The sequence below is a fragment of the Berghia stephanieae genome, unplaced genomic scaffold, assembly GCF_034508935.2.
Source record: "Berghia stephanieae isolate SIO BIC M18660-M18661 unplaced genomic scaffold, UCSD_Bste_1.3 scaffold922, whole genome shotgun sequence".
NCBI lineage: Eukaryota > Metazoa > Mollusca > Gastropoda > Nudibranchia > Aeolidiidae > Berghia > Berghia stephanieae.
In genome coordinates, this window is record NW_027629569.1 from 2,159 (window position 1) to 15,737 (window position 13,579).

At 36.7% G+C, this 13,579-nt stretch overlaps 1 protein-coding gene across 1 annotated transcript; it reads left to right on the forward strand.

The window, feature by feature from the left end:
* Window positions 1-578: 578 nt before the first annotated feature.
* On the forward strand, window positions 579-13,191 carry LOC144962351 (medium-chain acyl-CoA ligase ACSF2, mitochondrial-like). The gene is made up of 4 exons (XM_078895251.1): window positions 579-607; window positions 4,177-4,450; window positions 9,290-10,182; window positions 12,487-13,191. The coding sequence occupies exons 2-4, from the start codon at window positions 4,222-4,224 to the stop codon at window positions 12,985-12,987; spliced, it is 1,623 nt and encodes a 540-aa protein (XP_078751377.1). The 5' UTR covers window positions 579-607; window positions 4,177-4,221; the 3' UTR covers window positions 12,988-13,191.
* Window positions 13,192-13,579: the final 388 nt, after the last annotated feature.

Genomic DNA, 13,579 nt, shown 5'->3' on the forward strand with positions numbered 1-13,579 from the left:
TCTCTCTCTCTCTCTCTCTCTCTTTGTCTCTCTCTCCCTCTCTCTATCTCTCTATCTCTCTATCTCTCTATCTCTCCCTTTCTCTCTCTCTCTCCCTCTCTCTATCTCTCTATCTCTCTATCTCGCTCTTTCTCTCTCTCTCTCTTTCTCTCTCTCTCTCCCTCCCTCTATCTCTCCCTCTATCTCTCTCTATCTATATATCTATCTATCTATTTATCTATCTCTCTATCTCTATCTATATTCCTAGCACTCTCTCTCTTTCTCCCTCTCTCTCTCTCTCTCCCTCTATCTCTCTCTATCTATATATCTATCTATCTATTTATCTATCTCTCTATCTCTATCTATATTCCTAGCACTCTCTCTCTCTCTTTCTCCCCCTCTCTCTCTCTCTCTCTCTCTCTCTCTCTCTCTCTCAGTTCCGCTGTACTGTGAAATGTTTTTCAAAGAATTAAATCAATCAACCATTAAGTTCGCACATATTTTATAACGTCGTAAACAAGGTAATAAATGTGTTGATGACTGATCCCTATCTGTATTCGTTCATCTTATATAAATAAATTGGGATGAACTGGTCTGTAGGACTATTGGAACATGATATAACGTTTAGGTTTGTACGAATTAATTTTTGGTAGTTTTGGTAGTGTACGGCTACGTGGTCTTGTGGTATCACACTCGTTTCGGATCAGAAGGTCCCGGGTTCGAGCCTCGCTCGCTCGGCGAGTAGTGGAGTCCTTGGAAAAAGCTCTTTACTCACATTCTCTCACCGTACTCAGGTGTAAAATGAGGACATGACCGTCAACAGCGTTGTCTCTGTAAGATCGCCTAACAGGTTTCATTTCTGGTTCTACACGTTACGCGTTGCTGTTGGTTAGGGGCCCTTTGTAAAGCACTTTGAGCACGTTTAGTGGATATTATCGGAGCCATCGTTAACTTATAGTCTGACCGTGGCCTTCGTAAAGTAATGGCCTGATACTGACCAAAAGATGACGTCAAAATGCCAGTATTTTGCCACAAAAGAAAACAAATCGTGAGTTGTATTCAATAGTTCAACCAATGAAATAACTTGTTTCCATGAGCTCTACTAACTACAACTCACTAGGCGATGCAAAAACCAAATAATGACGTCAAAATGCCAGTCTTTTTTTTTTTTTTTGGGTTTCAGTGTCAGGTTATAACTTAACGATGGCTACGCTATTACGCGTTTGGCAAAATACAATAACAAAGGCTTGAGTGACGTCATCTTCGAACTATCTATACAAACAGTAGACAAACATATTTTTGCGCCGCAACACAGACTTGACAAATTCTCTCATTGCCTGTTATAAAGTCCAGAATGGAATATATATAACATTGCATATTATGCATCACTTTTGATAATGTAACACCATTAAATGTTGACACCCATCATTCACAAACGATTTACGTATAGATAGAATGAAGTTGACGTTATTCTGGCTTTTGTTATTGTTTTTTTGCCATCCACGTTTATGAGTAATGTTCACTAAATTGTTTTAAGCAGACTATAAAAGTTCATGGTTACACATAGTTTTGTGTGTTGGTTCATTATACTTCCGGATGGCAATGTTGTGAACTCCTTAGCTAAGCGCATACTATCTATAGTAACTTCTTAATCTTTTAAAAACGGTTGATATATTAATGTATATCTATTTTATAATTTATATTGCATGCCTTGTCTATTGTGTGCATAAAAGTTATAGTGCATGAGACAGGTACTATATAATGTTATTATTATTATTATTATTATTATTATTATTATTATTATTATTATTATTATTATTATTATTATTATTATTATTATTATTATTATTCTATTATTATTATTATTATTATTATTATTATTATTATTATTATTATTATTATTATTATTGTGTTGTTGTTATCATTATTATTATTTTTATCATTATTATTATTATTATTATTATTATTATTATTATTATTATTATTATTATTATTATTATTATTATTATTATTATTATTATTATTATTGTTATATATATATGATTAATAATAGGTTTTATTGCTTTTGTTATTGACAGTGTGCGCTTGGAAAAGAAGCTCACAACATTGCCGTCCGGAAGTATAATGGACCAAACACAAAAATATGTGTAACCTTAACCGTATATTTATAGTCTGGTTAATACAGTTTAGTGAGAATTACTCATATCCGCGGATGGCAAAAAAAACAATAACAAAGACCTGAGTGACGTCACCTCCGTTCAATCATTTGACTGAAGAACGTATCAGAGCCATCGTTCACTTATAGCCTGACACAAGAACCCACTTGGACTTACAGTTTGACGTCTAGTGAGTTGTCGTTAGTAGAGCTCAAGGAATCAAGAGATTCCATTGAACTATTGAATTCCACTCACGATTTGTTTTCTTTTGTGGCCAAAGACTGGTCTTTTGACGTCATTTTTTGGTCACTGTCAGGCCGTAGCCATCTTTAACGTATAGCATGACACTAGAACCACCTAGGACTGGCAGTTTGACGTCATTTTTTAGGTTTGTGTAGCGTCGTGAGTTGTCGTTAGTAGAGCTCATGGAAACAAGTTATTTCATTGGTTGAACTATTTAATACAACTCACGATTTGCTTTCTTTTGTGGCAAAAGACTGGCATTTTGACGTCATTTTTTGGTCAGTGTCAGGCGATAGATAGTATGCAGATGACGTCACTCAGGCCTTTGTTATTGTTTTTGCCATCCGCGTTTGCGAGTTGTTCTCACTAAACTGTATAAACCAGACTATAAAAGTTCATGGTTACACAGAGTTTGTGTGTTGGTCCGTTATACTTCCGGATGGCAATGTTGTGAACTCCTCGGCCAAGCGCATTCTATCTATAGATAGTATGCGCTTAGCGAAGAAGTTCACAACATTGCCATCCGGAAGTATAACGGAACAACACACAAAACTATGTGTAACCTTGAATGTTTATAGTCTGGTTAATACAGTTTAGTGAGAACAACTCATAAACGTGGATGGCAAAAGCAATAACATAGACCTGAGTGACGTCATCTTCATTCTATCTATAAGATAACGATGGTGCTGCCATTTTATGAGCAGTTCTAACTAAATTCTATCAATTAGAATGCAGATGGCATCACTCAGGTCATTGCTATTGGTTTTTTTGCCGTACATATGTATGAGTTATTATCACTAAACTGTATTAACCAGACTATAGATAGAATGCGCTTGGCCAAGGAGTTCACAACATTGCCATCCGGAAGTATAACGGACTAACACACAAACTCTGTGTATCCATGAACGTTTATAGTCAGGTTAATACAGTTTAGTGAGAACAACTCACAAACACGGATGGCAAAAACAATAACAAAGGCCTGAGTGACGTCATCTTCGAACTATCTATATAAACGACCAAGATTACACATAGTTTTGTGGTTGGTCCGTTATATTTCCGGATGGCAATGCTGTGAGTTTCCTAGCCAAGCGCACACTATCTATAAAAGCTTAAAGTTACGTTTTGCGTGTTGATGCGTTAAATCCGGCTCTCGGATGTAAAAGAGTATTTTGCCTAAACTCATAGCATTAATAGTGAGTATTTTTAAAAGACCAGTTATCTTGAGATAAAATGAAGTTGTCTTCACTCGGATCCTTGTTGTTGTCTTTTTTCATCCACTTTTATGAGTAATAGGCTTCAACAGTCGTGGCGTCACTTCCCTCGTAATGACACAGAGTAACTTAGTAACTGGTTCTAAACTATCAGAACAATGGCGGACGCCCTCATGAAATAATTTTCCGACGAGCATAAAAGTGTATCCAGAGGAGAAAAACGTTATAAATCTGATCATGTTTTGACTTTTATATATTCTAATCACATGACATGTGAATAAGTTTTAGCCTGCATGAAGAATATAAAGCATCGATTTTCTTTGTTTAGAATCAAGCTGCTCGTTGCTGGGCGACGTGACATCAGGCTATTGAATCCTATTCTCACTTAACTGTATTATCCAGACTATAACAGTTCATTGTTACACAGAGTTTTGTGTGTTGGTCCGTTATACTTCCGGATGGCAATGGTGTGAATTTATTAGCCAGGAGCATACTATCTATAGCCTGACACTGAGCAAAAATGACGTCAAAAGACAAGTCTTTGGCCACAAAAGAAAACTTTGAGGTGTAACTTTTTAAATCCACAGATTCTAATCGCTTCGTATTCACTGTCATATCCATAAATCGTTGCCATGGAAACCACGCACCCTTCCATCGTGAAGACCCTGGAGCAGCGTGCCTTCGATGACCCAAATAGACCGGCCTTCATCTTTGTCAACGAGAATCGAGAAAGGTTGGTCCTTACACGACAGCAAGTTTGGGACTACAGCAGGAACGTTGCAGCTCTGTTGAGGAAGAGTGGCCTTGAAAAGGGAGACGTAATCTACACGGCTCTTCCGAATTCTCCTCAACGTCTTATGGGTCAGTGTTGAAAAACAAAAAAGAATGAATTATAATCAACCGATATGAGAAATGGGTTGTATATATATATATATATATATATATATATATATATATATATATATATATACATATATATATATATATATATATATATATATATATATATATATATATATATATATATATATGAGTGTTGGTGGGTACTCGTAGGTACGAAATTGCTTGATAATGATGGTTAGAGCTAATATAAAATATAAATTTTCACTCACATTATATGGCCAAGACGTTCGTTTCTGTGGCTTTAGTCCACGTCTTCAAGACGAAAGCCACAGAAACGAACGTCTTGGCCATATAATGTGAGTGACAATTTATATTTTATATATATATATATATATATATATATATATATATATATATATATATATATATATATATATATATGAGCTAAGGTCAAAAGGTGCCCGTCTGATACCAGTGTTAAGAAAATTTGATTTTTACTTAATTATGGACGGTTTTCATTGGGTTAATGCTTGTAATCAATTGATAATATGAAGAAGAGATAAACTGAGATAGCTCAACATACTCTGTTCAACAGGATATGAAATAAACAACTTAAAAGTGAAATTTGAATGCTGTTTGGCATGTGCTTAAAACGAGGTCAACGCATCACCTTTTTAGAAAGCATGTAGAAATTAAATGTGATGTTTTAGCTCACATGATTGAAATTTGACTAATAGTATAAAGTCAAAATTTACTTTTAAACGCAATTGCAGTATATTACATATCTGATTAAGTTTCATATAGAGTTCTTAAAAAGTTGGTATTGCTTGTGACCTTTGGTGTCATCAAACACAGCACAATACTAAGACTCGACACGAAACTTTAAAGCTCATATTTAATGGTTATAAAATGTTTTATTATGAGAAAAAAGCATAGATTTTCCTTCTGAACTCAAATCTTGGAGTAAATGTATTCCGTTTTGCTGATATCGAGGTTTATTGGTTTTGGTGTCATTTGTCACAAGCAACACGGCATGCGTGAACACGTGGAAGTTTGTTTCGTTAAATGGCGATTCGCAATTTTGATCCACCTTCTTACCAGCCTTTGAAGTGCAGCACTTTCAGTTGCCTTTCCAGCATGGCTCCATGCAGAAAAGGTAAGTTGAACTTTGGTGTCATCGCTACTTTACATTGTCACAAGCAACACTTGATATTGGATATTACAATAGAAGGGTTGTCAAGGAATTTGATTTGTTTTACTATTAACACACTAAATTACTACAAACAAGCAGATTTGAGCAGTAGGGTGATGTCATCGTCTGGTTACATGAATTCATTACCATGACTGATATTTATCTAGAGTTTGTGTGACTTCTGGTACTTTTTGTGACCATTGGTGTCTCATCTCATGTAGTTCCATATCTGAAGCAGACGTCGGAGGTCATCTTCCGCCAAGCTGATCTATCTCTTGCCAATTCTATTAAAGCAGCGCCACCTTTCTCAGCTTCATCTGTCCAAGTTCTTATCCCTTTCAAATACGTTATTCTTTGTCTTCCTCTTATTCTTTTTCCATTCATCTTTCCAGTCAAGGCGAGTACTTCCAAACCAGGGTGGCGGATACTGTGTCCTAAAAATTCCATTTGGCGTTTGATGATTTTTTTATCAGTGATCTTTTTCTGTTTGCCATTTCTAAAATTTCTTCATTTCTTTTCCTTTCCATCCATGACACCCTCATCATTCTTCTGTAAAACCACATTTCCACTGCCTCCAGTCTTTTAACCATGGTCTTGTTTATGGTCCAGCTCTCACAACCATATAGCAGCACAGACAGTACATAGCAATCCAGGACTTTGATTTTTGTTTTCATGCTAATATTCCTGTTTTTCATAATTGTATGCAGCTGGTTGAATGCATTCTTCGCCATACCTATTCTTTTCTTTATTTCACAATCTGATTTTCTATTGGATGTTACATTGAAGCCTAAATATTGGTGTCATTGGTTAAAATGTCACAGTTGACACTTAAGTTTGAAGTTTCTAATGTATTTCTGTTTTCATGTTCTTCAAAGCTTGAAATGTCATTGAATTCCATTTTAACAGACTGTATTAGATTTGTACAGTTGCTATTCTTGATTTATTGAGGCAAAATTGCGTTCTAGTGCCGATTTTGACCCAAGTAATAAATAGCAACAATGGTATTACTAATTTCTAAGTATATTTCCAATTTGAAAGTATTTAGTTTCTTCACATATTATTGAATTTCATTTTAGCATTATTGACTGTTGGCTTGGATGGTCATCTGATTTGCGGTTATTATGCTTTTTTGACTGAAAATAATGATATAGTATGGACGAAAGTGTGAGTTGGTGTTGCTTGTACATAAGTATAAGTAATGGTGTCACCGGTCTTATGTCACAAGTCACATTCAGATGCTCTATTTTCCATGTATATTTCTATTTTTGAAGTCTTTGGTTTCTGAAATATTATTAAATTCCATATTTACCTGAGGTTATTACACTGGTTTGATTGAAATTAATGATATATTGTCGAAATTGCAATTTGGTATTGCCATAAGTAATGGTGTCATCGGTCTAATGTCACTAGTGACACAATAATGTCGCTAAATAAGATATCGATGGCCCGTTGATCAAACCTCTGAGGTAGCGTTTTTGCCAATCCGCTGATCTAACCTCTGATGTCAACTTCAGAGATAAGCGCGCCCTCTTATTCTTTAGTCTCAAGATGATCAAACCTCTGATGTTAGTTCAGAGTTCAAGGGAGACGGAGAAGTACTTTCAAGCAATCAAAAACACGTCATGTAAATGATGTATAGTTTGTTTTCGTGGATTAGAAAGAATGATTGTGTTTTTAACTACAAAATCACGATTTCAATTTACTGTTAATAGGGTTGTATTGACATTGGACTCTATAATTTTGAGCATCCATAAATATCACAGCTGCTAAATAATTGTCAATTTCTAAAGTCATGATGCGACTGAACTTCAAGCCTATTTTCTCCCGGTTATGCTTTACTAGTAAATATAATGTACGAAATAATGATTGGGTATTTGAAAAGATAATACGCCGATCACCTGTTCTCCCTATCTCTATTATTTAAAAATAACAAAGCTCGATCATGACAATCACCTTATTAAATCACATGTCATGTCCACCTGATGCCATCTTAATATCATACCACCATTTAAACCCCTACCCATCCTGTCCAACAAACAATGATCTTTTGATTTATTTTAGAAAAAAAAAGAAAAAGAAAAAGCTAAATAAACAAAAACAAACAAACAAACAACCAAAAAACAACAAAACTAAAAAAAAAAATAACATTGAGCATTTATATAGCGCAATATCCAGTAAACGCGGTCAGGGCACTTTGCAAAGGTTCCCTATATATATATATATTAATTGTATATACATTGAAAAAAAAAACATGAACAAACTAAAAGGAAATAACAATTTTATCTTAATCTTTAAAGTTTATTTAAATTTTTTAAAAATATTAATTTTCACTCCTACATCCGTATGATGATGATGATGATGATGATGATGATGATGATGATGATGATGATGATGATGATGATGATGATGATGATGATGATGATGATGATTGCCATGCAATACAAAGATAAAGAAACGTGTTGCAGCTCTCCTCTATCTCAAAACCCGTTGTTCAAACCTCGGAAGTGACATCGGAGGATTGATCGCCGTGAAAACGCCGGGCGCGACTCTGATGTCGACATCAGAGCTTTGATCAACGGATTCACGAAAACGCTACTTCAGAGGTTTGATCATCGGACCGTCGATCTGCTTTGGTCACATTATTTCCCAACATTTTATTCCAAAAGTTTCTGAACATTGCTGGTAATAAGCATATGCAATATTGTTGTTGTTGTTAATGTACAATCATTTTTATGAAATAATATATTTGCATTCTATGTTGCTTGTGACCGATGACACCAAAAAGCAACCTTTTCTCCAATAGTTGGTAATACTATTGTACTATGATTGTTGTTGATTGTGTCTTTTTGTTTATAACTTACTAAATAAAGTTTGATACTTAACAAAAATCATTTGGTTATTGCGCTTTTGGTCTCATTTTGGTGTCACCGGTCACATGTGACACCAGCAACCTAAAGGCATTGTTGACGTTATTATGCTGCGTTTGACCGTAATGTTATCTAAAGGGCCTTTGATTCATGAAGTACAGGGTTTTGCTACATATATAGAAACATAAATGGACTATTATGTCATTTTTATTTTGAGAAAAAAAATTGGCACCTTTTGACCTTGGCTCATATATATATATAAAATATAATTTGTCACTCACATTATATGGCCAAGACGTTCGTTATATATATATATATATATATATATATATATATATATATATATATATATATATATATATATATCTTCCTGATGAGAGCGAACGCTCGAAATAATATTGTAGAAGTTGATCATAATAATTTAATTATACTTAAAATATTTTATAAATAGCTCCTTTTATCATAAAGTTGAGCGCTATTACTTATGGTTTTTGTTTTTATAATATAATATATATCACGAATGACCCATGTTGTCCAAACAGCAAATTGGTGATTAATAATCTTGCCAAAATATCTTATTGCTGCCGATAGAGTTGTTTCCCAAAATGGGGTCTGGTGGTATGAAACTCGCATTCGGATCGAAGGTCTTGGGTTCGAGCCTCGATCGGGGCATAGTTGCCCTTGGAAAAGGCTCTTGACTCTCATTCTCTCACCTTACTCAAGTGTAAAATCAGTACCTGGCCATTAATACATCTTTAATATCACATATTATTTCATGTCCGACCTTACCGGTTACAGGTATGTTTGGCACAATTACTGCAGGATGCATCACAATGGCTGCCCAATCGTGTATGGCCGACGGGTCAGACTTAATCTCATCTTTGAATCGAGGGCAGGCAACCGGGATTATCCTCAGCCCATCAGATCCTAAAGGAGCCTTCTCCATTCTCAAGCCCAGATTACAAAAGTACGACCAGGCCAGTGGTGAGGTGTCATGTCAGGAAGTGCCGACCTTGAAGCACATCTTTTCTTGGACTTTGGGGAACTGGAACAACTTTCTTGAAATGTTGGAGGATTGTGGGAAGGAGACGTTGTGGCACGAGGCCATTGATCCCAATGACGTGTGCGCTTACATGTCGACTAGCGGGAGTTCGGGTGTCGTAAAACTAGTTCCTTTCAATAGTAAAGTATTAATGGCGGCTGCTGATCAATTAATAGGCACCTTAAAACCTACACGGTATTTTTGTGACTTAGACCTGGATTGGATAAGCGGATTTCCTTATGTCTATCTTACCCAAGGATCAACCAGAGTCCTGTTAGATCGAGGAGGCAACATTCCGGAAGGTTCGGCCGAGCTACAATGGAAAACGGCCGTTCAAGAAAACTGTGATTTATGTTTTACCGCGCCAAAGTACCTGATGGAGTTTTCAAGAGTTTACAGTCAAAGCAAAGACGGCGTAATTGGGAGTTATAAGCTAAAACGGGTCATAAGCGCGGGAGGTACGACCACAAGAAAACATGCACGAGCGGCTTTGGGTAAGATTACCGATGAGTTGATGATTGTTTATGGCAGTACAGAGGGCTGTATCACGACGAGGAATATAATAAAGAGCATCGAAGAATACGAAGATTTCAATAACGGTTTTCCTGTCAGAAACACCGAGGTCAAGGTTGTTGGCTTGGATAACAAGGTAGGTAATCCATTTGACCTGAAGGATAATGTGTTTGGTCACGTTTGTCTTGACTCCTTTTTTCTCAGATTTTTTGCATGTGTTCGCAAGTTTCTGCTATGCATTTTTTTGTATGAGTGTATCTATGTGTAAGATTCTCTCTCTCTCTCTCTCTCTCTCTCTCTCTCTCTCTTTCACTCTCTCTCTCTCTCTCTCTCGCTCTCTCTCTCTCTATCTATCTATCTATCTATCTCTCTTTCTTTCTTTCTCTTTCTCTCCCTCTTTCTCTCTCTCCCTCTCTCTCTCTCTCTCTCAATCTTTCACTCTCTCTCTCTCGCTTTCTCTCTATCTATCTCTCTATCTCTCTTTCTTTCTTTCTCTTTCTCTCCCTCTTTCTCTCTCTCCCTCTCTCTCTCTCTCTCTCTCTCTCTCTTTCTCTTTCTCGCTCTCTCTCTCTCGCTCTCTCTCTATCTATCTATCTCTCTTTCTTTCTTTCTCTTTCTCTCCCTCTTTCTCTCTCTCCCTCTCTCTCTCTCTCTCTCTTTCTCGCTCTCTCTCTCGCTCTCTCTCTCGCTCTCTCTCTATCTATCTATCTCTCTCTCTTTCTTTCTTTCTCTTTCTCTCCTCTTTCTCTCTCTCCCTCTCTCTCTCTCTCTCTCTCTCTCTCTCTCGCTCTCGTTCTCCTTCCCTCTCTGTATCAATCTTTATATTACTTCTCTATATCTTTCTGTCTCTCTTCTCTTTACTCTTCTTTTCCTTCTTCTATAAAACTCTTCTCCCTCTGCACTGTCTTGTCTTCATCTTCTTTGTTTCTTTCTCTGTCACCTAATTTTCTTCCTCCTTCTCTCTCTCTCTCTCTCTCTCTCTCTCTCTCTCTCTCTCTCTCTTCCTTCTCCTCCTCATCTTCCAGTCCCCTCCCCATTGTATTCCTCTTTCCTGCTTCCTTCCATCCTTCTCTATCCCTATTTCTCTAGACCTTGTTTTTTCCACAAATCATGAACTCACAATACATGGACGGTGTAAATAAATCAATAAAAATTAAATTCCAAGGGAAGACTAGAATAACCCTGGCGTCAGCCGCAATGCAGCGCCGCAAACTGAGCTAGGCGAGGTGACTTGCTCAAGGCCTTGAAAGCTCGCATTGGGTACGATTTCGAAAATTCAAACACAAGACTTCAAAAATATTTTTATCATACCTTCTATAAATTGAGATCTTAAAAATTTAGCTTTTATATAACGCAATATCCACTAAACGTGCTCAAAGCTTTTTACAAGGGGTCCCTGGCCAACAGCAACACTGAACATTTAGGACGGGTCATGACGCCTGTTAGGCGATATTACAATTTTTTCGGACAGAGACAACGCTGTTAACGACCAGGTACTCATCTTACACCTGAGTAAGGTGAGAGAATGTGAGTAAAGAGCCTTTTCCAAGGACTTCACTATGCGCCTAGCGAGGCTCGAACCCAGGACCTTCCTATCCGAAAGCGCGTGCCACTTAGTCGCACTGAATGACCTGACTTATATTATTTCTCATCTAAATCAATTCATTTTTTTTTACAATTATTTGTTCTCGGCTTATCTAACGATTTGACATTAAGGGCTAACCCACACCGTAAACTGACTCTGACGACCCGACACTGTCGTCCTCTGCCGTCTTCCGGATAAATACGTTGGCCACGAAAAAAATTCTAAGAATAAAGAGAAGAGCCTCTAGACCTAACCCATACCAAGCACCTCTGCCGTTTTTTTTGGGTTTTTTTTCTAGCTTGGTATTGGTAGGTCTAGTGGCTCTTCTCTTTACTCTTAGTATTTTGTCCGTCCCCGAAGTCTTTATCAGGAAGACGGCAGAGGACGGCAGTGCCGGGTAGTCGGAGTCAGCCATAAGAATGATCAATGTGGGAAGAAACCATTACGACTCCAACTCTATATAGTTCTAGTAAAACCGGATGCCTGCTGGAGAAAAAAAAATAGCTTGAACTGCCACATTCTTGTTTTTTTAAAAAATAACAATAGAGACGCTTCGCATTTTAAAAATTCTTTTTGTTAATGTTGCTGTTTTTTTTCCTTTTTTTGTATTTGTATGTTTTGTTTTTATTTATTTTTATATTATTTTGCTTTTATATATCTAACTGAAAGTACTTTGTGATAAGACAAGCGTCCTATCCAAAGGGTAGCAAGATATTGCTATTGTACTCTGTTGAAACTGGGATACACTCTGGCTCCATGGACCAAGGGCTCCGAGGGGCTACCCATTTTTTATTATCTATGATATCACTGTATTATGGCAATCTTTTATATTTTCGTATATTATTTTTAATATAGGAAGTTCCAACAGGTGAGCTGGGTGAGATCGTCTTTCAAACAAAGCTGTCACTCCACCAGTACGTCAACGACTCAGAGAATACATCCAAGACATTTGACCCCCATGGCTGGGTAAGGCTTAATGACGTAGGAAAGGTCAACCACAAAGGTCAAGTGTTCGTGATGGGCCGTAACAAGTTTGCCATCTCCAAAGGCACCACTGTGCTCTACCCGGAGGTCATTGAAAGCATGATCCGGAAATGTTCTGAGGTTAAAGACGTGGCGATAGTTGGAGTCCCGGATGATGAAATGGTTGAAGAGATGTGTGCTTTGGTCGTCAAACAACCCGATGCGGACATTTCAGAACAAGATGTGAGGGCCCACTGTGAGAATGTAACTATACACGGCAGCCCATTGATTCCAAAGTATTTTTTATTTGTTGACACATTTCCTCTAACAAAAAGAGAAAAACTTGATAGAGTTGCAATCAAGAGATTGGCATGTAAAATGCTAAATTTTTAAGATATCTATGCCATGCGTTTAGCTAGAATATTCTCAAAATCCGCCAGCTAGATTTAACCTACCGATATACAAAAATGTGTGTAACCTTTAACATTCTTATTCTTATTCGCCGATTCACTTTTTAGCTGAAAAAGGTCAGAAAGGTTATCAAATAAGAGCTGATGTCGATTGTTGAATGAATAAACGAATATCTTTTATCCAAGAGAACTGAACAAGTGTGTATATGATTTATTAATTTGATAATATCTTTATCACACAATTATTGTTATTGTGGCGTTTTTTTTATTTTTAGTTATTTATCTACTACATTGAGATAGCGACATGTCCGATTTTAGTCATGAAGACATTTTGGCTTTTGCAATTCAGCAAACACAAAGTGTGACCCACGTTTTAATCTGGCATGATGGCAAGCAGGTGAGTCAACTGTCGAAAAGTGATTCGAAATTTTAAAATAATCAGAAATATGACATAATTTTACTTTTTAGCTCCTTGTGAATTTGTGTTCTTTCCTCTTAGTATCACAAAAACAATATTGGCTCATGATATGTTTCAATGGGAGCGATCTTTCTTCATGTTTTCGTCCAACCTAGTC

Bases quoted from the DNA above. Each gene is read 5' to 3' on its own strand.
- LOC144962351 (XM_078895251.1), top strand. From the start codon at position 4,222: ATGGAAACCACGCACCCTTCCATCGTGAAGACCCTGGAGCAGCGTGCC. The intron at 4,451-9,289 runs GTCAGTGTTGAA...TACCGGTTACAG, and splicing joins TTCTCCTCAACGTCTTATGG to GTATGTTTGGCACAATTACT. The intron at 10,183-12,486 runs GTAGGTAATCCA...TTTTTAATATAG, and splicing joins TTGTTGGCTTGGATAACAAG to GAAGTTCCAACAGGTGAGCT.